Source organism: Remersonia thermophila, chromosome 2 (assembly GCF_042764415.1).
Source record: "Remersonia thermophila strain ATCC 22073 chromosome 2, whole genome shotgun sequence".
In the NCBI taxonomy this organism is placed as follows: Eukaryota; Fungi; Ascomycota; class Sordariomycetes; order Sordariales; family Chaetomiaceae; genus Remersonia; species Remersonia thermophila.
The window spans coordinates 1,021,236-1,043,975 of record NC_092218.1 but is presented as its reverse complement, the minus strand read 5'-3'; the positions used below and the strand labels follow the sequence as shown (position 1 = coordinate 1,043,975).

General features: G+C 50.6%; 6 protein-coding genes across 6 annotated transcripts; 3 read left to right on the top strand and 3 right to left on the bottom strand.

Annotated features, from left to right (window-relative positions):
• Nucleotides 1-495: 495 nt before the first annotated feature.
• Nucleotides 496-2,306, top strand: VTJ83DRAFT_1743 (uncharacterized protein; the record flags this gene model as incomplete). The annotated part of the gene is made up of 2 exons (XM_071007936.1): nucleotides 496-592; nucleotides 712-2,306. 2 exons carry the CDS (start codon nucleotides 496-498, stop codon nucleotides 2,304-2,306), a joined length of 1,692 nt encoding a protein of 563 aa, XP_070868283.1.
• A 548-nt stretch (nucleotides 2,307-2,854) lies between these two features.
• VTJ83DRAFT_1742 (uncharacterized protein) lies at nucleotides 2,855-3,403 on the bottom strand (the record flags this gene model as incomplete). Its single annotated transcript, XM_071007935.1, has 1 exon — nucleotides 2,855-3,403. The coding sequence occupies one exon, from the start codon at nucleotides 3,401-3,403 to the stop codon at nucleotides 2,855-2,857; it is 549 nt and encodes a 182-aa protein (XP_070868282.1).
• A 10,032-nt stretch (nucleotides 3,404-13,435) lies between these two features.
• VTJ83DRAFT_1741 (uncharacterized protein) lies at nucleotides 13,436-14,353 on the bottom strand (the record flags this gene model as incomplete). Its single annotated transcript, XM_071007934.1, has 1 exon — nucleotides 13,436-14,353. One exon carries the CDS (start codon nucleotides 14,351-14,353, stop codon nucleotides 13,436-13,438), a length of 918 nt encoding a protein of 305 aa, XP_070868281.1.
• A 468-nt stretch (nucleotides 14,354-14,821) lies between these two features.
• On the top strand, nucleotides 14,822-15,422 carry VTJ83DRAFT_1740 (uncharacterized protein; the record flags this gene model as incomplete). The annotated part of the gene is made up of 2 exons (XM_071007933.1): nucleotides 14,822-14,873; nucleotides 15,055-15,422. 2 exons carry the CDS (start codon nucleotides 14,822-14,824, stop codon nucleotides 15,420-15,422), a joined length of 420 nt encoding a protein of 139 aa, XP_070868280.1.
• An 848-nt stretch (nucleotides 15,423-16,270) lies between these two features.
• VTJ83DRAFT_1739 (uncharacterized protein) lies at nucleotides 16,271-18,136 on the bottom strand (the record flags this gene model as incomplete). The annotated part of the gene is made up of 3 exons (XM_071007931.1): nucleotides 16,271-16,890; nucleotides 16,973-17,750; nucleotides 17,852-18,136. The coding sequence occupies 3 exons, from the start codon at nucleotides 18,134-18,136 to the stop codon at nucleotides 16,271-16,273; spliced, it is 1,683 nt and encodes a 560-aa protein (XP_070868279.1).
• Nucleotides 18,137-19,567: 1,431 nt separating this feature from the next.
• VTJ83DRAFT_1738 (uncharacterized protein) lies at nucleotides 19,568-21,832 on the top strand (the record flags this gene model as incomplete). The annotated part of the gene is made up of 6 exons (XM_071007930.1): nucleotides 19,568-19,760; nucleotides 19,850-19,972; nucleotides 20,062-20,378; nucleotides 20,439-20,543; nucleotides 20,606-21,641; nucleotides 21,705-21,832. 6 exons carry the CDS (start codon nucleotides 19,568-19,570, stop codon nucleotides 21,830-21,832), a joined length of 1,902 nt encoding a protein of 633 aa, XP_070868278.1.
• Between the last annotated feature and the right edge of the window lie 908 nt (nucleotides 21,833-22,740).

Below are 22,740 nucleotides of genomic sequence, written 5' to 3'. Positions count from 1 at the left end.
CGGGGAGCACCTCGCTGCCTTGCTGCGTACACGGGATTACACTAGCAGATGGCACTGCACATGAAGATGCTTGCTTCGCAGTGAAACGAAGAATTAGTGGAGAGCCCGGTGCCAAACTAGGAAAAAACAAGACACCATAGCATTTCCGTGGTATGGACGAAGAAGACGCCAGGTCGTGCTCAGACTCCTTCATGATGAGCCGTGTCAGTCTTGTCCATCGCATCCTCCCAATGTACGAGGTAGGGTATGTACAGACATACTATAATAACTAGTAAATAACTACACCATACGATGCGAACAAGGTCCATGGAAGACGGGACCAGAGAGCCCGCCGGGCCCGGGCCCGGGTCTTTACCCTAACCCTTATCCACCCGAGCACCACCCAGCCTTATCGTCCGAGTTGGATCCATCAGCGGCATCTCGAGAGAACAAGACGCTCAGAAACCTCATCTCTGGAGCCAAATCTCGTCCTCACATCCCAATTCTCCCGTCTGCATGTCCGCCCGGGCTAGGCCGCGTGGCCTGCATCTGCGCCATGTGTGCCCGCCGAACGGCCACCAGCGCCGCCACCTAAACCACTTCATCTCTCGAGGTACTTGACCTAGCTTCCCTCGTCCCTCGCTTGCCCCTCCGGGTCTCCTGCGATGTCCCCTTGCGTTGGTCTTCTCATGTCGCAGGAGTACAGGATGAAACTCACCATGGTGCCCACAGCAGATGCATCCTTAACCTCAGCCGAGGCCACGCCGGTTTCGAACGATCCCTCCTCCACCTTCACCCTCGCCGTCAAAGACAACATAGCCACCGCCAGCTTCCCGACAACATGCGCCTCCCCCTTCCTCATCGACTACCGCTCCCCTTATGAGGCCACCATCGTCTCCCAGCTCCGCGCCCGCGGCGCCCGCCTCGTCGGCACCACCAACATGGACGAGTTCGGCATGGGCAGCCACAGCACCCACTCCGTCTTCGGCCCGGTGGCCCAGGATCCGGAGGGCGATGCCCCGATCCCTGCCGATACCTCCTCCCTGCTCTCCGCCGGTGGCAGCTCCGGCGGCAGCGCGGTCGCCGTGGCCAAGGGAGAGGCCGACGTTGCCCTCGGCACCGACACGGGCGGCTCCGTGCGCCTGCCCGCGGCCTATTGCGCCGTCGTCGGCTTCAAGCCCTCGTACGGCATGATCTCTCGCTTCGGGGTCGTGCCCTACGCCAACTCACTCGACACGGTGGGCTTCCTCGCTCGCGAGGTCAGCCGCATCCGCGATCTTATCGTCGGCGGCGGGACACGGCCGGGGCTGTGGGCGGAGCACGACCCGCAGGACCCGACCAGCTTGTCCTCTGCGGCGAGGACGCGGTGCGCCGGCGGCCGCGAGGGATACAAGTTCGACACAGCCTGGGGCAAGAAACGGCCGGCCGACCTCCTCCGCGGCCTCCGCGTGGGCATCCCGCTGGAGTACAACATCGAGGAGCTCGACCCCGCGATCCGCGACTCGTGGGCCCGCGTCGCCGCCCTTCTGCAGTCCTCCTTCGGCGTCCGCGCCGTGCCCGTCTCCCTTCCCACCACCCGCCACGCCCTCGCCGCCTACTACGTCATCGCCCCGGCTGAGGCCTCGTCCAACCTCGCCAAGTACGACGGCATCCGCTACGGCGCGCGCGCCACCTCAAACACCACCGCCGCCGCCGCCGCCGAAGACGGCAGCGCTGCCGCCCCCGCGAGCGACGCCGCCGAGGGCGGGGTCCTCTACGCCGCCAGCCGCGCCGCGGGCTTCGGCGCCGAGGTGAAGCGCCGCATCCTGCTCGGGGGGTACACCCTCAGCGCGGCCGCCATGGACAACTACTTCCTCCAGGCCCAGCGGGTGCGGAGGCTCGTGCGGCGGGACTTTGACCGCGTCTTTGCCCTCGCCAACCCCCTGCACGACGGCGACGCGGATCCCGAGAGCGAGCCGCCATCCTTTGATCTGTCCGACCTGGACGAGCGCGTCCCCATGGCCGACAAGCGCGGCCCGGAGGAGGAGGTGGACTTCCTCCTCTGCCCGACAGCGCCGACGCCGCCGCCCACGCTGCGCGAGGTGCTCGCCAAGGAGAAGAACCCCGTGGAGGCGTACATGAACGATGTGTTTACCGTGCCGGCGAGCCTGGCGGGGCTGCCGGCGGTGAGCGTGCCTGTGTCGGTACAGCCGGGAGGGGCTGGAGAGGCTGGGAGGCCGGGCGCGGCAGGGCTGCAGCTTATCGGGCAGTATTGGGATGACGCGAGGCTGCTGGGGGTCGCGGAGGCGTTGGTGGAGGTTCTGCGCGACGAGGGGATGGGAAGGTGATGGTTTGGGAGCGGCGGCTGCTGGCTTTCGTGAGCTCGAAGACGCAGGTTCACCAAGCCACGGCCTGTGGGTGTCGCGATCGCGCCGGACATGTTGGACGTAGTGTTGTAGTATGAGATTTCATGCGGTATATATTCTATCATATCATCATCCCATCGGCATGACATGCGCATGTGCAGCATCCGCTGGGGATCTCAGCGAAGAAGGTTGTTCGACTCGGAAAACATTGTTTAAAAAAGAAAAAAAGAAGGAAAGAAAAAAAGAAGAATAGAAAAGATAATTCTATACAAGGCCAACGGCACCAATCATCAATAAGTGGTATCTTGAACTAGAGAGAGAGCCCGTCGCCAATGGATCGCTCCGCGAGCCGCGTGGCTCCTTCAAGCCACGAACTCTGCGACGTAGCGCTATTGTTTTACTATCACTAGGCAAGCCCCTTGGTTTAGGGCACGGTATCATCATTGCCAACTCTTTATACCTTCCATCGCAATCTCCCTTAGGTAGACTCGCTCGGTCCACCAGCCTCTGGCCACTCTCACCCCCATCCATCAAGACCTGCACACCGAGGAGGACGACAAGCACTGGAAAGTGCACACCCCGTTCAAGTTCACGTCCCGCGCGATCCCGGACACCCTCGCGCCGCCGTTGCACGTCCCCAGCGTCTTCCTCGCCGCGGACACGACGTGCCCCTGCTTCAGGCCCGGCACGGTCCGGGGCCAGGTCACGTAGCAGATGGTGCCCCAGCTGTCAATGTGGTACCACCCGATGGCTGACGGGTCAAAGAGCCTGTGCCTGTCCTTGTCGAGGTCCTTGATGAGCTCGTCGCAGGCGACGTAGGTCGACTTGTTGTCGTTGCGGCATTGGACCTGGTTGCTGCCGCAACGGCGCCGGAGGCGGGATGCCTCGGGCTCGGTCGTGGCGGCGGCGGCGGCGGCGGTCGAGTTTTTGAGGCCGAGCTCGTAGGCGGTTCCGTGCTCGAGCTCAAACGTGTGGAGGATGATCAGGTTGGGGTCGTCAAGGACGGGGGCGCTGGGAGCGGCGTGGACCGAGGCCGCTAGAGCCGCGGTGAGAAGCGCCGTCGTGGTGGCGAAGTGCATGGTTGATAGCGGACGCTGAAGGCTGCTGGCTTGGATGGCTTGCGGAGGTGATGGATTGATGAGCACTCAGCGTCTTCATTCTCCGTCTTGAGCTCTGGACATCACTTTTTATATGTAGCTATGCAACCCATCCGCTTCCCTTTGGGTAATACAGCGAGGCCGATGTCAGGGTGATATCGCTTGTACCCTCTGGCCCCCAACGCTGACCGACCGAGCTTCTTCGGAGCAGCGATCATTCTACAGTTGCAACGGAAGACTCGGATGTGACTTGACACATCCTGGAGGATGGAAGACCCGGTATCTCTGGGCCCCAGGTAGCGGTGATCGGGGATTTGGCGATGCCCAGATTGCAATAGACTGGAGTCTTTCGGCTTTTGTGATACCGTGACAAAAAGAACCGTGCATCTTCTCGTATTCTAGGTTATTGTGATGGCCCGGACCTGTGAGAGTGCATACGGCGGAAAGGAGTGGTTGGAAGCTGTTGTTCAAAAGAAGAAAACAACTATCTAATATGCCTCTCCTGGAGGCTCCTTATATACACGATGGATGCCCAGAATGGCGGTCTGAGCAGGCAGAATGCCTGCTAGGGTTCAGGACCAGGGTATAAGTCCCTATAGATCCTGTTATACACCCCCTAGTTGTTCGTGATCAGTGAGCAACTGCTATAACAAGATCCTGAAAATCAAAGAAAAGAGAGAAATGCCGTTGTAGCTCTCGCGCCCTTTTTAGCAGGGTAGTTAGGAGTTAAATCCCTTTGTAGTATACTATAGGCTGTTTTAGACTTCGGGACGGGCCGTATCTAGTAATTTAAAATCTTTGTAATTAGTCGATTTTCTAGACCTTTAAAAGGTCGATTTAAAGGTTAACAAAGGAAATTATTTTTCTTCCGGAAATATTAATAATAATCCGGTTAACTATAATATTTTAAAACTATAATAATAAAAGCGATCTTTCCGATTATTATAACCGTAGAAATAGCTTTCCTAGGTACTATATTAATTTCCAGCTCTATTAGTTTTTTTAGTATTAAGAGTATATCGTTAAGTAGCCTAACGAACTAGGTCGTTAGTTCTCGTCGTTTAAAGTATATTTTCGATTGTTTAAAACTATTCTTCTTACCCTTTAATTATAAGAGAGTAACCGACTAGTTTTTATTATAATTATCTATAGTTTTCTAACGTATTATAATAGTTATTTAGCTTCTTATACCGTTAAAGGCGGTAGAAAACCTATTAATACGGGTAGTAATACTAGTTTACCTACGAAGTTACCTTCTAATAGCGCTATAGTATTTTTTAACGATAATTAGAACGCTATAGTTACGCTATATAAAAGTAAGGTTAACCCCGTTAAGCTTCCGTTCCCTAAGCTCCTACGGAAGCTTAAAGACGGCTATAGGGTTCTCGGTCGGCGGATCGAGCTCTATATAAGTTATTTTAAATCGGCTTTAAAGTATAGTAACGGTTTATATTTATCGGTTATAGGTTAAACCTACTACTATTATTATAAAATAGTAACGTTTTATAGACTTAAGTAAAACTTCCTTTTTATTATTTTAAAGTTTTAGACGGCTGTTGTAATAACCAGTATTACGTTTTTAGCTAATCCTTTTAATTATATATCAGACCCTTTTTACTAACGCTTACTGCTGTTTAATATATACGATGTAAGTAAGCCGGCGCCCCTAAGAACGTAAGTTTGTTATTTCGGAGACCCGATCTATAGGTTCTGATAAGTATATAGATTATCGATCGTACCTATTACGCGTATAAGGACTTAAAGGCTGGTATTACTAAAGGTCGGTAGCCGGAGTCTCTTCTAGCTCTAAGGGAGAGTTTAAGGACTTTACTCCTCTATATTACTAACGGCGTTTTAGTACCGTCTACCTTAGCTTAGTCCGGTCCTTCTATACTATCCGATACCCGTAAGCGTTCTTTAACGGTAATTTCTATTCCTCCTAGCCCGGCTAGTAAAAAGAAGAAGGAGGATAAGTCTCCCTTTATTAAAAAGACTAAGGATAAGGGTAAGGGTAAGGCGGTAAAGAAGGATAATAATAAGGATAAGGAGAAGGAGCTTTTAAAGCATCTTCTAGTTAATATAAAGGCTAAGAAGGATATTAAGGTAAAGGAGAAGGAGGCGGAGGCTTGGAAGGCGTATCTACGCGCCGAGCTGAAGAAGCGTAGGTTAGATATTTAGATTATTAGTTTATTATATTAGTTTCTAACGCTCCACGCCCTTATTATAGAGTTTTTAAAAGTAAGTTTTATTAATTAACCCTTTGTTCTAAGTTACCTTCTAGATTCTATACTAGCTTAGTAATATCTTAAAGGTTAAGGAGCTTCCGAAAATACTTAAAACGCTATCGTAATAGATTCTTCGTTAATCCGTTAGCTAGTATTTATATCGTTTAAAGATACTTAATACTAAAAGTGCCTTTTTCAACCTACTTTTTTACCTATATATTATAGATATCGATATACTTTAAAGAGGTGTTTATCCGTATTCTATTTTTAACTACTAATCTAATTATATTAGTATTATTATAGTAGATTACTTATAGCTTTCCGAGGTCTAGAGTAATATCCTTAAAGAAGCGTTACAGCGCTATAGTTTCTTTAACAGTATTTGTAAACGCTGTTAGTTCGGCTTCTGTAAATAAAGTAATAACTATCGATTGCTTTACAGCCTTCTATACGATTATACCTTTAAAGAGTATTATTACGTAGCCCTAGGTAGACCTTCGAATGTTAAGGCAATTAGTAAATAATACGTCCTTTACAATAAAGAGTATTTGCGATTCGGTTTCCTCATTAATATATATAATCCCTAGATACCTTGTTCTATATAGGTAATAGACTACTTAATACGCTGTAAAGATATACTAGCGTAACGGATTTGTTAAGAAATAAGATAGCTTTAATATAGTAAAAGCTACGTCTAGGCGAATTATAATAGCTGTATAAAGTATTAAACTAATAAGCTTTTGGAAAAGCTTAATTTTATTGCTTGAAACGGTCCCTTTATATTTAATAAGCTTGTCGGGGGGAAGTGGAATATAAGGCGCGTAAACCGTAAGGTTAATGTCGAACCTTTTGGCTACCTTTTCGATATATTAGTCGTAGACTAAGAATACCCGGCGCTTCGGACGGTCCCTAATGATTTTTACGCTTAGGAATTACTTCGTTTCTCTCTTTTTATAAAGCTTATATTTAGCTTTAAAAGTATTTATAATACGGTTTGCTTTATCTATATAGTTTCGATAGAAGAAGATAAAATAGTTATCGACGTAAAATATAATAGTAACCTTACGTTAGTTATTATAGAAAAAGTAAAGCTTTTTTTTAGAGGCTTTAAAGCCTAGTTTACGTATAATAGAGGAGAACTTTTAGTATTAGAGGAGAGGTAACTCTCGGAGTCTATAAAGGGTTCGTAGAAGTTAAATATACTTCCTTAGCTGCTTATATCCTTCTAGGAGCTTATAGTATACCGGTGCTTCTAGGAGGGTATTTAAGAATACTTGTTTAATATCGAACTAGTGGACCTTAAGGTTAAAGTATATAGCGATCGCTATTATAAAGCGAAATATATAAGCGGTAAGGGTAGCGGTATAGGTTATTTTAAGGGTATTTTAGCGTTATAGATCGCTTCTAATGTAAATGTATACCTTTGCTTTTTTAATATAACTATATTCGTCGAACTTGTACGTAAATACCTACTTAAGAGGTAAAGGACGTCCTTTAGCCTTTGCACGGCAGATAATACGTTAAGTCTTTTAGTTAACGAGATTCCTAATCTCTTCGTTATAAGCTTTTAGGAATAGGTATTTAAACTTATAGTTCTCGATATTTTAAAAGCGCTAAGGTACTTTAGCATTGGCTAGTTTTAAGAAATATATTCTTAGTATCTTAGGAGTAGTACCTAAGCGTTTTATAGACTTTTAGTTTACGGCCGCTACTACTATATAGTAGATAGTACGAGTTTAAGGGCTGTTACTTTTATAAATAGGATTATTTAGGAAAAAGGTTGTATAGAAGCTTTCCTAGTATTTTTAATTCGGTAGATATATACTATCGTCTCGATATATCCCGAGTACGAATCCGATAAGTCTATATTTATTATTATTATCTTTACTTTTAGGCTCCTAACCTTTTTGCCGTCTGCTTTAATATACGGCAGGCCTATATACCTTCCTAACGTATTTACGTTTAATACGGGCTAGATTAAAGTCTTATCTTTCTATAGTTTACTGTTTTATTACAGTATTTATAGTATAATAAACGTTTTATGACGGTTTATAAATATTATTTGTTAGCTGCAGAGGCTTCTTTTTAACTATAAGGAGTCCTATAGTATTATTATTGTAGGAGCCTAATAGGGGTGTATTAAGTTCTATAGTCCTGTTAGCGGGATACTAGTCTTTAGCTATTATACTTTTGCGATAGGTATTGTTAGTATAAGGTTTAATATTTATAACCCTGTTAAGTTTTATATAAAGCGATAGAGGATTAATAGACGGCTTTAGGGTTAGGAGTTTAGTTGTAGGCGATTCTGCTTTTAATAGTTTAGTAGGGGTATTCGCGGGAGGTATATTCTCTGCTTATACTTTTACCCCCGAGTCCTAACCCTCTGGCCGATTAGAACTCGTTTCTAGCCTTTTAAAAGATATTAAATATTCTAGACTTTTAAGGTTAATATCGTTAGGCTCTTTTACTATACTAACGTCCCGGTACCCTGTATCGGACTTAAATAGCTTTATAATATCCTTTGTAATTTAGAGCGGTTATAGGGATATATATTCCTTACTAGGTTTATAAAAGAGCTTTTTATCGAAGATTACGTTCCGTATAATAATAACCCTTTTAAGCTGAAGAACCTAAATCCGGTAGATGTTAGTTGCTTAGTACTTAACTAAGTAACTAATATAGGCTCTTTCGGTTGTTTTAAACAGCTTCCGATAAGTATTTGCCTTTCGTTATTTATCGAATAGGTATATCCGGTATCCGTATATATATAGGTTACTAAGGTAAGGCTTTAGATTTCGTATATAATTATTTATAAACTTAGGTTAGTACTAACGGAAGTATTGTTAAAACTATAAGTATAGTTTCTCGTTTAGTAATTTCTAATTGTTGCGCTGTAAGGGCGTAATATTAATTAGCTAGGCAGCTGCTTTTGTAGCTTTTAGCTATAGGTCGCGAAGTAGGCGGGCTCTGAGAAGTATAGCAAGCCCTTTTTCGATGATTTTACGTTTTATACGCTTAGATCCTCCGTTAGCTTCCGAGGTATAGGTTAAGGTAAGTTTAAGATCGATCCTTAGGTTTTAAATCTAGACCTTATAATCCGTATACCCTTTAATACTAATAGTACTAGTATTATTATTTTGCCGGATCTTACAGACTTTAAGGCTAAACTGTGTATTAACCTACGATATAGTGTCTTTAATTTGTTTAGCTACGGTATATAGCGACTTAGTTATTAAAGTTTTTACGATTATTCTTCTACTCTATTCGTCTCTGATTATAAGTAGCTATTTTAAACCGTTAAACCTAGGATTAACTCGAAGAGGTTTTAAATAATCTTTTAGAAGGGTTTTATAGCGCGGTTCTTAAAGGGTCGGCGTAAGATAACTCGAGTAGCGTATACCCGTGTATAACTCTTATACTCCTTTCTTAGGATGCTATCTACTTTGTACCGAACTCCTTTAACTATAGAGACGAGTCTTCGTATTGCTTCGGGCTTTACGTATCCTATACGTAGGTACTATAGGCGCTTTGTATCCTTTCTTTTAGGAAGTAGCTTTTTCGATCGGGCGGTTAAACAGGTTTTAATAGCGGCGAGAGATATAGTTACAGTATACTTAAGCGGAGGAACCTTTAAGTAAATAAAATAAATATTATATTCGAGGAATACTAAATTATACTTACGGACTAACTATCTTACTACTAGACTACGCTTTATAGGGCTATAATAAAGGGTTTCGTTCTACCTATAATACTAAAGGCTTACCCGTTTAAGAGCTACCTTTAATATAATGTTAATATAGAACCCGTTAATAAAAATTATATTTTTTAAAATTAAATCCTTAGTATTAGGACCTCTATTACTATTTAGTATATTCCTAAGCCTTTATCGTTTATAGGCTTATACTTAGAAAAAGGTTATACTTACTTCTATATAATCGTTTAGGTTATCGACTTTATATTAGGATCCAGGTTTAAATTATAACTTATCGTTAACGATGTAGACTACTCTATAGTTATTTAGAAGGATAGAATTGTAAAGCGGGTAATAGTTAGTAATAAATATAGTATAGATACTGGAGGGAAGCTAAATTCTTATCTATAGGTCGTAGAGGATTATTGCTTTAACAAAAGGCTTTAAAAAGTCTTTATTATTATTAAGTTTTAACTTAACTCCGACTGAACTAGGAAAGGGTTTTTTATTGCCCGGTCCTAGTAGTAAGCGCGGTACTTCGGGACTAGGGAGTCTTATTCCTCGAGTTTACAATTTGTTTTTAAAGTCCGTTTATTAAAGCTTTATAAGGTTGTTAAGGATATATTAGCGTAGGCTCTAGGATATTATACCGCTTCTTTCGCTTTTACTAGTTATAGCAGCTTTAAAATTAAAGTATTTAATTAGTATCTAATAGTATCGTTTAAGGATTCTATATAGGTAGTTATAATAAACCTTTAGCGTTCGGTTTACTTTCCTATTTTAATTATTAGACTGGTTAGGGCCTCGGTTACCGCTTTTTCTGCTACTATTCCCGCCTTTTCCTCGTCTATAGCTACTCCTTAACCTAGAAGGCTTACCTTTGCTATTACTATTATTTTTCTTATTAGACCTTTGTTTTAATAAGTCTTATTAGTTAGATAACTGTTTACATCCTTCGAAAGTAGTGTAAATATACGGTAAGATACGTACCCTGGCTTCGTTCTAGAGGAGAAATCGGTGTAGCTAGTCCGTATATACCTCTACAGTTTCCTTAGGGTCGCCTCGGATAACTTTATTAGCTAGGAATATATATTTGGTATAGGCTTATCCTAGGGCGATACGCTTCTAAATAGTATTTAGGAAGGCTGTAATAGCTAGGAGACCGATTATATTAGTAACTTTATTTATAAGTACGTTGTAATACTTGTAACGGAAGTTTATAATCTATTCGAAAGGGTTTATAGTTGTTTCAGCTCTATTAAGGATATTAAAGAAGGCTTTACAAAACGCCTCTATCCTTACCGCCTAAGTAGGAATAATTTAGGCTTCTAGAATACGTAGGACGTTATAATAGATCTATAGCTATCTTATTAACGTAAAGAGGTTAAAAGCGTTTTTAAGTAGGTCCCTCCGAACGGTATTAAGGATAAAGTAGTATACTACGTTGTAAGTTTTCCTTTAGTTATTCGAGTCGTCTTATAGGGTTTTTAGGAAGTACCGTAGGAGGTTCTGCTCGTATACGTAGTTTACATCGGACTTAAGGGGTTCTCTTGGTTTTTCCGGTTTAAAGCCCCTTTCCTCCGGATTAACGTTCTACTAGTCCCGAAGCTCTCGCTAGTATTGAATCCTAAACTACTGCTAGACCTCTAAGTAAACGTCTATATAAAACGGCTCTTAATTATTATTAAAGATCTTTAGAACCGTTTTAGCGTTTGCTTCTAGTCTACAGATCTGCTATACGCCGTAGGTACAAGCTTCGTTTCGGACGTAATCGAACCATTATCCCTAGTCGCGGAAGGTCTCTAGCCGTACAATGCTAAGAGTATAATCCTTAAGGACTAAGTCTATCTTGCCGAGGAAAGTACTTTAATAGTTGGCGACGGGTTTTAAAAGAGAGAGGAGAAAATAAAAGAGCTAAGCGCCTTAAAGATTAATTTAAAGGCTTATAATAAAAAAAGGAGGTTCTCTTTCTACGTAGCAGGAAGGTACCGGGCTTATAACTGTAATAGCCCGGACCTGTAAGAGTATATACGGCGGAAAGGAGTGGTTGGAAGCTGTTGTTTAAAAGAAGAAAACAACTATCTAATATGCCTCTCCTGGAGGCTCCTTATATATACGATGGATGCCCAGAATGGCGGTCTGAGCAGGCAGAATGCCTGCTGGGGTTCAGGACCAGGGTATAAGTCCCCATAGATCCTGTCACAGTTATCTTGTCACTAGCTTGAGGAAAAAGTACGTCCATTATTATGTGAGGCCTAAAATAGATCACGAGAAGAACTGCCCATAGATACCATTAACTACAGCGGCGACATTATCCCCCCCTTGTTTTTCTTAAAAAAAAAAACGAAAAAGAAAAGAAAAGAAAAGAAACACTTTCCTCGCACTTCCAACGGACGCGCCGCTAGTCTTGAGCATAACGTTATTCAAACCGACAAGTCCAAGGTAGCGCTGAACTCTCAGAAGCTATCCATTCCATGGGTAGATAGTACCAACAAACTGCTGTATGCTACGCCTATCTGATGGATGCGGGTCCGTATAAGATCCCCTACTGGGAGAACGGAGAGGCCCATTTCTTATTTTTCAAGGATGCGAGGTGGTTTACTCATGGCTAGACCTTCCAAGAGCTTCTAGCACCCCGTGAAGCCAAGCGGGTGGGCCGCCGTCAGATCGAGGACGGAACTTTGCTGGACGCTGCAAAGGATTCCATATATCCCACTCAACTACCTCTGTGGGTAAAGCCGCGTAACGAGTACCAGCGTGGAGAAACGTATGATTATTGTAGGCCTCGGGGCGCAGGACAACCCGTATCAAAGACGAGGCGTGCTGCCTGCTGAGTCTTCTCGACGTGAACATGTCGCTTCTCTACAGCGAGGGGAAGCGTACATTCTGTCGGCTCCAGGGGGAAATCTTCAGGTCAACCCCTATGGATCATGCATTGCTCGCCTAGGATCGCGCTATCAGTCCCGACTTTGCTGACTCAGAAGGGGCTTTTCTCGACCCTGCGAAAGAGCATATCGTCGGGCCCATTCTATAGGATAAGAGACGTTAGCCGCTGCTCCTGAACCTCATGGCGTGGGCACCAAGTAGACATAGCTATGATCGAGGAGGAGTGTAGTAACGACCGGATCGATGTCGGTCTCAGAGACCGAATATGCCTTCAGAGAAATGTGCGACGTGGCGTATGCGGCCGGGAGTGAGCTGCCAAGTACCCCGTTGCCATACGTCGGGGTATTGGGATCGGCCCCCTTGCCATACAAGTATTGAACGAGCTTTAGCTTTCGCCCCTTCCAACCGCTTTCAACAGCCAGAGAAGCACAGGCCGCTTGGAGGGCAGAGCCGCAACGACCCCCTATGGCATTGAGGTTTGCTCCCTTTCTCCAAGAGAACCCGAACAGTACTCATGTCCGGAATGTCCGCGGTTGTAAAACGGGGGTCGCCGTATTGATAACAAACCGGCCGTCGCTGCCACCCCACACATCCCGTCGAAGCAGTTGGACGTCCTCCTAGATACCTAGATAGTCTCTCTTTGACTCAAACTTTGATTTTTGCGGTTCTGATGTCGCTTGAATGAACAGGTCCTTCTCCTTCTCCTTCTCCTTGTCCTTTCCTTTGCCCTTTACTAAAATCAAGGTTGGGGTAAGAAGAATTGAAATAACACCATGTGTTTGTCGTATTTCTACGGATCCAGTGGCCCCATTTCTGGTGGTCAAGACAGAGCCATGTACAGCACTTTACTGTCTCCCGTGAATCATTTACTGGATTGGAAAAGGCGCAGAAGTAAACGCGGCCTTTTCACTAAAGAACAGATGGCATCAGATAAATACTGGGTTTCTTTTACAGAACTAGGCCGCTAGACAGCAGATGGCATTCCAGATCTAAGAGGCACGGAGTCAACCAACAACAGCCTCACTCCTCCAGGGCCCTGCCGAAGGCACCTCGATCGCAGGAAACATCCCTGGGAGGAGTTTGGCGAGTAGAAAGGCATCTTGGGCCAACCAAGTGCGGTGCCCGTGTTTAGGCTCAGAAAATCGTCCTTGGACAAGCGTGATGGCCATTTTCTTGATTGGCATAATCTTGAATTGACGATGGTTCGAGAGCCTAGCTCCTCGCGCGGCGCGACCGGGGCGGCGAGTTCGACTCATCGATGTCCATCCTGTCATGATTGGAGCGTGACCTCTCGCGGGACAGGGACCTCGACCGAGATCTTGATCTCGACCTGCGCGGTGAACGAGACCTTGACCTTGACCTTGACCTCTCCCTCGATCTCAACCTTTTCCTTGACCTCGACCTGTCCCTTGACCTCGACCTTGACCTCGACCTCAAAGAACCGCTCTCCTCACCAGCATCCCCGTTCCGCGCCTCCTTCTCCTTCTCCTGCTCCTCCTCCTCCTCCTCCAGCAAATCCTCCAACGTTCCGAGCGGACTCACCCGCGGCTCCAGCAGATCCAGGTCCTCCAGAATGTCCCTCGGCCGCATCTTCCACAGGCTGGTCGCGCACACGCGATCCTTGGTGAGCAGGTCGTCGATAAACTCATCCATAAACGTCAGCGACGTGCCGTTCCTCCCCTTCCGCCGCAGCTTCCGTCGATCCTCCAGGAACGGCTCGAGCCTCGCGTACACGTCCCGGTCCGTCCTCGTCAACCGTATGTAAAACGCCGCCAGCGCGCGCAGGTACTTGAACTTTTCCCCTCCAAAGTGGAGATACTCGTCCAGCACGTCGTCGCCGGGGGCGAGCTGGAGAAGCTTAAAGACCAGGCACAGGAACGGGGTCGGCCGTTGCGAGACGCCCGTCACGCCGCCAATGTGGTCCACGTGCTCGACCACGCGGTCGACAATGTCGGCCTCGTTGACGCCGAAGCATTGTTCTTTGTAAAAGTAGCTGTCGACGATGCGCTCGCGCACCGCTTTTTCGAGGATGGTGGCCGGGTTGAGCCCGTTGGGAGCGAGAGGGCCCGTGGAGCCGCGCTCGTCGAGGAAGCGCCGCTCGTCGGCGCGGTGAAATTCGGATTTGCTCATGGGAGGTGCAGATAGAGCGGTGGTCGGTGGCCCTTTTGGACGGTATTGCTCTGGTCGTCAATGGCGGGTTGGACGTTGGAGGTGGGTGACAGGGGAAGTTTTGGCTGCTTCAGCGGGAACGTTCCATCGCAGCTTGCTGGTTCCTTGAAAGCTTGCACGCGCTCTGCGTAAGGTACCCGTAAGGATGTGTAATGACAGGGCTTGGCAATGGCAGATAAGATCGTTGCCCCTCCAACCCGCGACGGATTGTTTGGTTCGACCAAACAGGCGGCGGCAAGCTCAAGCCTTGATGATGTCACCGCGATGCTAGCTTCAAGGCACCTGTGAGGTGGGAATTATGTAGTATATCCATAGAGGAGATATAGTTATGCTCAACGGCACCGTCCTCTGCCAACTCACATCTCCTTCCGCCATGCGATCATAACCCCCCCCGATGCAAACCATAGGCCGGGCATTGCGTCTGCGAGAATGCGTTTGCTCACCTCCGGGCATGTCTCACTTGCTGTCTCCTTCATTATAGGTATGCAGATCACATACGGAGCAACGTTATCCATAGCACATCTTCCATTCTTGACTCTGCTCCCCCAAGACCCTTAGCGGGGCCTCCGACTGGAGCATCCCGCCTCGATCCCCAAACACCAGCCCCTGCTCAATAACCCTCTCTGTCTCTGGGCGATCGATTATTGACAAACCTTTCCCAGTCTTCCTCTGCGCCCTCATCCTCTTCCTCAGCGGCTACGTCCTGCAGCAGCGCACATTGCGCGACCTGCGGGAGGCCATTCGGCTGGCCGACGGCGCGCAGCGCCCACCGATACCCCCAGCCCCGCCCCTGCCGTACCTCAAATCGCTTTGGGATAAGGTGGGGGTGGCCTCGACCGACCAAGGCAGGAGGGGCGATGCAGAGACTGGCCACGGCGAGAAGCCGCTGAAGGGCGATGATGGAGCCAGCGGCGGCAGCAGGGCGGAGCGTCTCCAGAGCATCAGGGAGGAGATGAAGGCATCCACGGCGGCCAGTCGAAGGGAGGGAGCAAGATATTACCGCCCCCGGAAGCTGCTAAGATATCAATAACGAAGCCAAGAACACGGACGAAGCTGGCCGGGGGGGTCGAGGTGGTCTGTGAGACGTTCGGTCAGTTCGTTCCTGTGGTTTGCACCTGGTTTGGAATTCCTCCCGGTTTCAACGCCATGATGCCCTTGAGAAAGTTGGAAGAATATTTCGGCACCTCCCAGACGGCTGGGATCAACCAAAAAAAGCCAGCTTTGAAACACCAGCAAAAAGCTCACCAGCTCCAGCTGCCACCCACCCTCATGCGGGTTGCTGTCCTTTCTCACTGGCCACGAAAACCTCACTTGGGATTGTATAAGAACGTCCCGACGTTGAATCGTCTCTGTAATCCTGCTCTGGGTGGCCATTACCTCTCCTAATGTAATTCCCAGCGCGACCTCTGTGTTTGACCACCGGCACGCTTCTTCTGCAAGACATGCGATTGGGCCACAATGCCTTGTTCGTTTTCTTTCTTTCTTTCTTTCTTTCCCTTTTTAAGAAGGCTCCTTTGTGGAGCCGAACTCGGGCTATGGTGTTTGGTTCCTCGGGTCTCTTTGGGCAGTTTCCGTTGCCTTGCGTCTTCCCCCCGCTGAGCCATTGTTTCCGACAGCTTCGTTTTTGCGGGGAGTGATGTGCAGTTTCTGGAGACCGGTTCATATACGGGAAGGTCGTTCCAGTGTTATTGTGGGTGGGCGATACCTTCTCCGCATTACCCATCACTGCAGGACACAAGCACCAGTCCCATCAGGACCAAGCATCCTCGCGAACCAAAAAGCCATGCTTCATCATTTGTAACTTTTTGTCTCACGTACACATTGCCTAGTTACAAGGACACCGCCAATCCCAACGGTCCCCCGATGCTCCGCTCCCTCTTAAGCCTTCAGGAACTTGCTATCCTTAACGACGTACAGGTCCACATACTCATCCACAGGGGTCGACTCGAGCTTCTTGCCATCCAGGCCCAGGTCAACAAGCTGCTGGACCTTGTCCGCGCCGAAGTGCTGCTCAAGGTGGCGCTTGTACTTGGCCAGGATGTGCGGCTTGGCCTCCTCACGGCGCAGGCGGTGACCCAGCGGCGCCTCGACCACCACCTCCGGCAGGACAGTGCCGTCGTTCAGCTCGACCGTCAGGCCGTTGCTGATGGTGCGCAGCGCCGGGTCGTGGTAGTCAGCGGTGAACTGGGGATCCTCAACGCACTTGATCTTCTTGCGCAGGGACTCGACCAGCTCCGAGGTGGCGGCCTCGGAGCCGTCGAGGTAGTCGCCGGCCGTGAGACGGCCGAAGACGAGCATCACCGAGCACATGTACTGGATGCAGTGGTCGCGGTCGGCAAAGTTGTCCATGGGCTTGAACTGCTTGTCGATGATGCGGATGCAGGCCTCGTGGGTGCGGCAGGTGACGGCCTTGATGTCGGCGGCGGACTTGCCCATGGCCTTGAGCTGGTGGTGGATCTTCTCCGAAGCCTCGACGGCGGTCTGGGAGTGGAACTCGGCTGCAAGGTTGTCGGTGTTAGATTGCTTTGGATTTTCTCATCGCAAGCTTTTCTCGAAAGGTGAAGCGGGGGGGCGACGTACCAGGATACGACACCTTGAACAGCACGTTCTCCATGACGTAGCTGCCGTAGTCGCGCTGGAACTCAAACGTCTTGCCCTTGAAGAGCACGTCGTAGAAGCCCCAGGTGGGGGCCGACAGGACGGTCGGGATGCCGGTCTCGCCCTTGAGGACCTTGAGGGCGAGGTTCACGGCGCGCTGGCAAGCATCGCCGGCGGCCCACGACTTGCGGGACATGGTGTTGGGGGAGTGGCGGTAGGTGCGCAGGCTCTGGCCATCAACCCAGGCGTGGGTAATGGCGTCGGCGGTCTGCTTCTCGCTGAGGCCGAGCATCTTGCTCACCACGGCCGTGCTGGCAACCTTGACCAGGACGACGTGGTCGAGGCCGACCTTGTTGTACGAGTTGAGCAGGGCGAGGCAGCCCTGGATCTCGTGGGCCTTGATCATGGCCTCGAGCACGTCGCGGACGGTGAAGATCTTGCCACCGGCCACGTTGCCGCCGGCCTTATTGGTGCGGGTGATCCAGTCGGCGACGGCCAGGATGGCGCCCAGGTTGTCGCTGGGGTGGCCCCACTCGGCGGCGAGCCAGCAGTCGTTGTAGTCGAGCCAGCGGATCATGGCACCGATGTTGAAGGCGCCGTTCACCGGGTCGAGCTGGAAGTCGGTGCCGGGCACGCGGCTACCCGAGGGGACCACGGTGCCGGGGACGACGGGGCCCAGGAGCTTGGTGCACTCCTTGAAGCGCAGGGCCTCAAGGCCGCAACCGAGAGTGTCGAGGAACACCCATCGGGCCGTGTCGAACTGTTGGGAGGTCAGCGATCAGGCCGATGGCGGGTGGTCCGGCGAGAGGGTGGCGGGCCACAAAAAGAGAAAGAGAGGGGGAAAAAAAAATCCCCACTCACAGCCAGCTCCGAGTCGATGTTCTGGTTGTGCACGTAGCTCGCAATGTCGGTGATCTCCTTGTCATAGCCGGTGCCCTCCGAGGGAGAGGGGGCGGCGCTGGCGGACTTGAGGGCGGACATGGTGGAAAAGCTGCTGCGGGCGATGCGTGTGGCAGGAGTGGCAGAGGAGAGGGTGAGAGCGGCGGCGGGCTTGATAGTGGAGAGCGGACGCAACGCCGAGCGCGGGATCGAGCGGAGGGGCAGAGATCTCGTCGCCTGGCGCAAGCCTCGGTTGATAGCAGACATGATGGTGCCTTGGTCGACGCGATCCTGTCCTGGGTATCAATTGGATCGAAACCAACAGGATACACAGGAATTTCTCGTGGAACGATAGCGTATTTGGGGACGAAGAGGCCCGTGAATGCTCTTCTTGGGGTCCGCTTCAGCGGAGCTTGTTTGCCGCGGCATGCCGAAGCTTCCCCACACCGGGGACAGACCCTTGTCGTCATTGACTCGGAGACATCGGGCTTGGTGAGCTGGGAGGCAATTTGGAGCCTTCTTGCGTGGCTTTTGGAAGCCATCCAAAGGGATCGGGCATGTATACACAGTACGCCATCAATTGGAACCCAACCCCTCCCTTTCCACCTCTGGTTTTGTTTTCTTGCATCGTTCATCCACAACCCTTGCTTTGGTGTTGACCAAGCTTTTGTGTGTGCGCGACCTCCCCCGCCTTGGGGACAGGCTCTCTCGGTTGTGAGCTTGGTGCACCGGAAATGGCAAGGGGGGCAACGGTTCATGTGACAGCCGATCTTGGCCAGAACGGATGCTGCATCGACTGCCTGGCGAACGCGCTGGATCCTACGATGCAGATAAATACTGTGTAGTTAGGTCCAACCGCGCATTGGATGCTCCCCGCTGTCTCGAGGCTCAAATCTTCTACATGCCCCAACATCCCCATCTCCGAGCCAGCCGACCGGCTCCGGACCCCAAATGGAGACGAGGCCGCACGGGACGTAGATCTGGTGGAGGCTCGGGCCAAGCCGGCCCCGCGCTGTCCGAACGGTCCAGCTCCGGTAGCAACACGGCCGACCGGAAGCTCTCACCACCCTGGACCGGCACCAGCAAGGTTATTGAGCGGCTGGTTTGCGTGGATTGCGTGTCGTACTGCCATACTACACCAGCCAACGCCGCATCGCACCCCGCCCCAAGGCGTTGGGGAGTGAAGCGTTGGCGTGAATCCGTCCTTGAAGAAAGGGGGGTTCCTGCGCTGTTTGTACATAGATTGTGGCATATGTTGACCCCCCTGCAAGCCTGGGAGATGACAGCTATCAGAGTCGAGTCGCAGTTCAAGCTCCTGCTCTTTGTTTCCTCTCATGTTTCCCATCTGGTCTCGATTAGATGGATACCTAAACGTCATACCTACTGGATCTACTGGTGTTCAACAGAGCCAGGGTTAGGGATAATTAGGAATTCTAGACGCCTTGTTCCCGTCCCCCAGTAACCCCGGGCTAATCTCCGCCAAGTTGGCTAGCTGCGAGACCCCGCCACCGGCATCCGGTCTCGTCTCATCAGCCCCAAGCTTCCGATTAGCTCTGGCAAATGCTCCCATACGCGGGGTTGCTATCATGTTCATGCTACGGTGATGTGTGATGTTGGTCTGCCTCTCCCTTGAGATACTGTCTGTCAACCTCTCCAACCTCGCTTCAATCTCGAAGAAGAAAACAAACCATCAGAACCATGAGTGGTCAGGACTACTACGAGTTCTCCTACAGTGGCCGTTATGCCGATGACGACCTGGACTGGGAGCCCAATGACGAAATAGATCACCAGCTCCACAATGAGGAAGAAGACGAAGAAGAAGAAGAGAATGAAGAAAATGAAGAAGAGGAGGAAGAAGAAGAAGAAGAGGATGAAGAGGAGGAGGAAGATGGTGAGCTGAAACCCACCAATTACAAACCGACACCCCAATAAAAAGAATCCCAAGCGATCATAAACATGAGAGCTTACTCATATCCCCAGCCGACGGCCCTCTTGGTGATATCCAGTTTGAAGTCATCATCGAAGAGCTTGGACTCGGCATGTCCGGCGAGGACTCATCCGAGGACCACGGCGGCACCCGGAGGCGGGTCAGAATCGGCCCAAGTAAGTACCATCACCAACCGGGCAGCTCTGTTGCAGAGCGTGGCGAATCAATGGATGCGAAGGCTGACGGCTATCTTCCCTTTTCGTAGTACGGCCGGGCCGTCCGTTCCTGACGCAGCGCGAGTTCCTGGCCCTGTATCGTGACCAACCTATCAACCTGGCCATCGTCGACGACGAAGATGGCCTGGGCCAGCATTTCACCTGGGAGATTGAAGGAAGGGGCCGCGACAAGCAATTCCCCAAGGTTCCGAGCGACGCGGGGAGGAAGCTGATGGAGTCGGGCGCCTTTGGAAGTTTTGACTGGAGGACGCCGAATCGTTTGACCGTCGCCCGCAGGCTGCTGGATCGCGAGCTCGGTTTGAAGGGTCCCATAGGTCAGAAGATCAACCAAGGCCTCCTGGCCCAGGTAGGACACATGAGACGGGGAGCTTAGCTGGACGGGAGACGTGCTGCTAACCCTGGCCAGTCCATGATACCGTCTACCAAGCCCGAGATGGTCATTTACTACGATGATCCCGTATGTTGCGGACAGTTCTCGGACGACGGAAACTTCTTCTATGCTGCCGTCAAGGTGAGCGAACGCGGCCGGCATCCCAGGGGTCCAGATCTCTTGTTCTGACAGCCGATCCCCAGGACTTCAAAGTCCGGCTCTACGACACGTCGAGCCCCTACAACTGGAAACACTACAAGACCTTCACCTACCCCTACGGGCAATGGACCATGACAGATGCAGCCCTCAGCCCCGACAACAAGTGGCTAGCCTTCTCGTCGCTCCAGCCCCACGTGGGCGTGGCCCCGACCGACCCCAGCGATACGGGCGACCCCTATTCTCTCGACCTCTCCGACGCGCGCCCCTCGCGAAACGAGTACCTCTTTGGGGGCTTCGCCATCTTCTCGGTCCGCTTCTCCGGCGACGGCCGCCACCTCGTCGCCGGCACGGGCCTCCACTCCATCATCGTCTACGACATCGAGCGCCGCCAATCCCTGCACCACGTCGAGGGCCACACCGACGACGTCAACGCCGTGTGCTTCGCCGACCGCCTGTCCCCGCACATTTTGTATTCCGGCTCCGACGACTGCACCATCAAGGTGTGGGACACGCGCAGCCTGGGCGACGGCCGCGAGGCGGGCGCGTTTGTGGGCCACACCGAGGGCCTGACCTACATCGACAGCAAGGGCGACGGGCGCTACGTCTTGAGCAACGGCAAGGACCAGAGCATGAAGCTCTGGGACCTGCGCATGGCCATGTCGACGTCGCGCTTCCGCGAGCTGGACCCGACCGCCGTCACCCGCCACCGCGATTACGAGTACGACTACCGCTGGCAAGACTACGAAGACTACCAATGGTTCCAGCACCCGCACGACAACTCGCTGGTGACCTTCCGCGGGCACAAGGTGCAGCGGACCCTGATCCGGTGCCACTTCTCCCCGCCCGGGAGCTCCGACTCGCGATATGTTTACTCGGGGTCGTACGACGGCAAGGTCTACGTCTGGAACTTGGATGCCACCCTCGCTGCCAAGATTGATGTTAGGGAGGCCACCCGTGCGGCAGGAAACCGCCCGCGGGATGGGAGGAGACACAGGCTGCATCACCATCGCGCGAGGCCAGGGGCGTGGGAGACGCTGGTGAGAGACGTGGGTTGGCATCCCAACGCGCCCATGTTGGTTGGTGAGTATTTCTTTCTCCTTTTTCGCTTTCGCGCCGGTGATCAAGACGCTAATGTGGTGCCAGCGTCGTCGTGGGGCGGTTTGGCTCAGGACTGCGGTACCGCGTCCCTGCATTCCTTCAACGTGGGCGATGATGACGAGGGTGAGCCGGTCATGGGGACCATGGTGAATGAGAGGCTGCGACCCTTCTGAGTCCCGGCTCTTCTCTGCTCTTGCTTTTTCTTCCTGCCGCGCTCCTTTCTCCCTGTTCATCTGACGGACCTGATGGGTTCCTTTCACATCCCGTCTCTTTTTTGTTTTTTCTTGCTTTTTTTGGCTCCAGGTTGGCACCGGACGAGAACGGCTCTGCTTCCATAGCATGAATGCTCCCTGGGTTCAACATAACGAATGGGAAGGGGTAGGTTGTTTGTTGGCTGAATCCGGGATATTGATTAGGAGCTGGCATGTCAAGCCGGCGCCTCTTTTTGTTTGTATGTACACAGTAACTCCGTTGGCCGGATACGAGATAATTGCATGGCGCTCCGTACGGTGAATGCGCTTCACGCAAAGCCTCCTTTCTGTGCAAGCGACGATCTGAGTCCGAAACACTCATAAATGAATCCTCAAAAGTTCGTGACAACTTGGTTTTGGAAGGTCTCTCGCCGTTGTTGTTCCTGACTCGGGCAAGAAACACACCCGTTCAGGGTTCCATGTCAATGGGATCAGCTGGTCGTTCTTGACCCTAACCCTGAAAATCACCTGGCCAGACCGGGCGGCGGAAAATGGAGCTTGGGCTCCACTGTTCAGGGACCCAGCAGCCTTGCGGCGTCGCGACGCAGGCGCAAGGCATGACGCTGGGATTTTCCCCTTTGGTCGTCGTGCAACTTTCCCTTCCCTCCCGAAACAAGCAAACAGCTTCCCTTCCTTCGACCACTCATTTCCATCCAACGGCCGCTCCATCCTGCGAATTGGCCATCAACCTATTTCGTCGCCCTCCCAACCCTCTGGAGTCTAGCTGTTCCAGAGAATCGCCGATATCGCGTCCTCGACCCGCAGATTGTCGTCAGGCCGCCGCTCCTGACATCGCGAACCGGTCTCCATCCATCATCGCCGGCGCAACC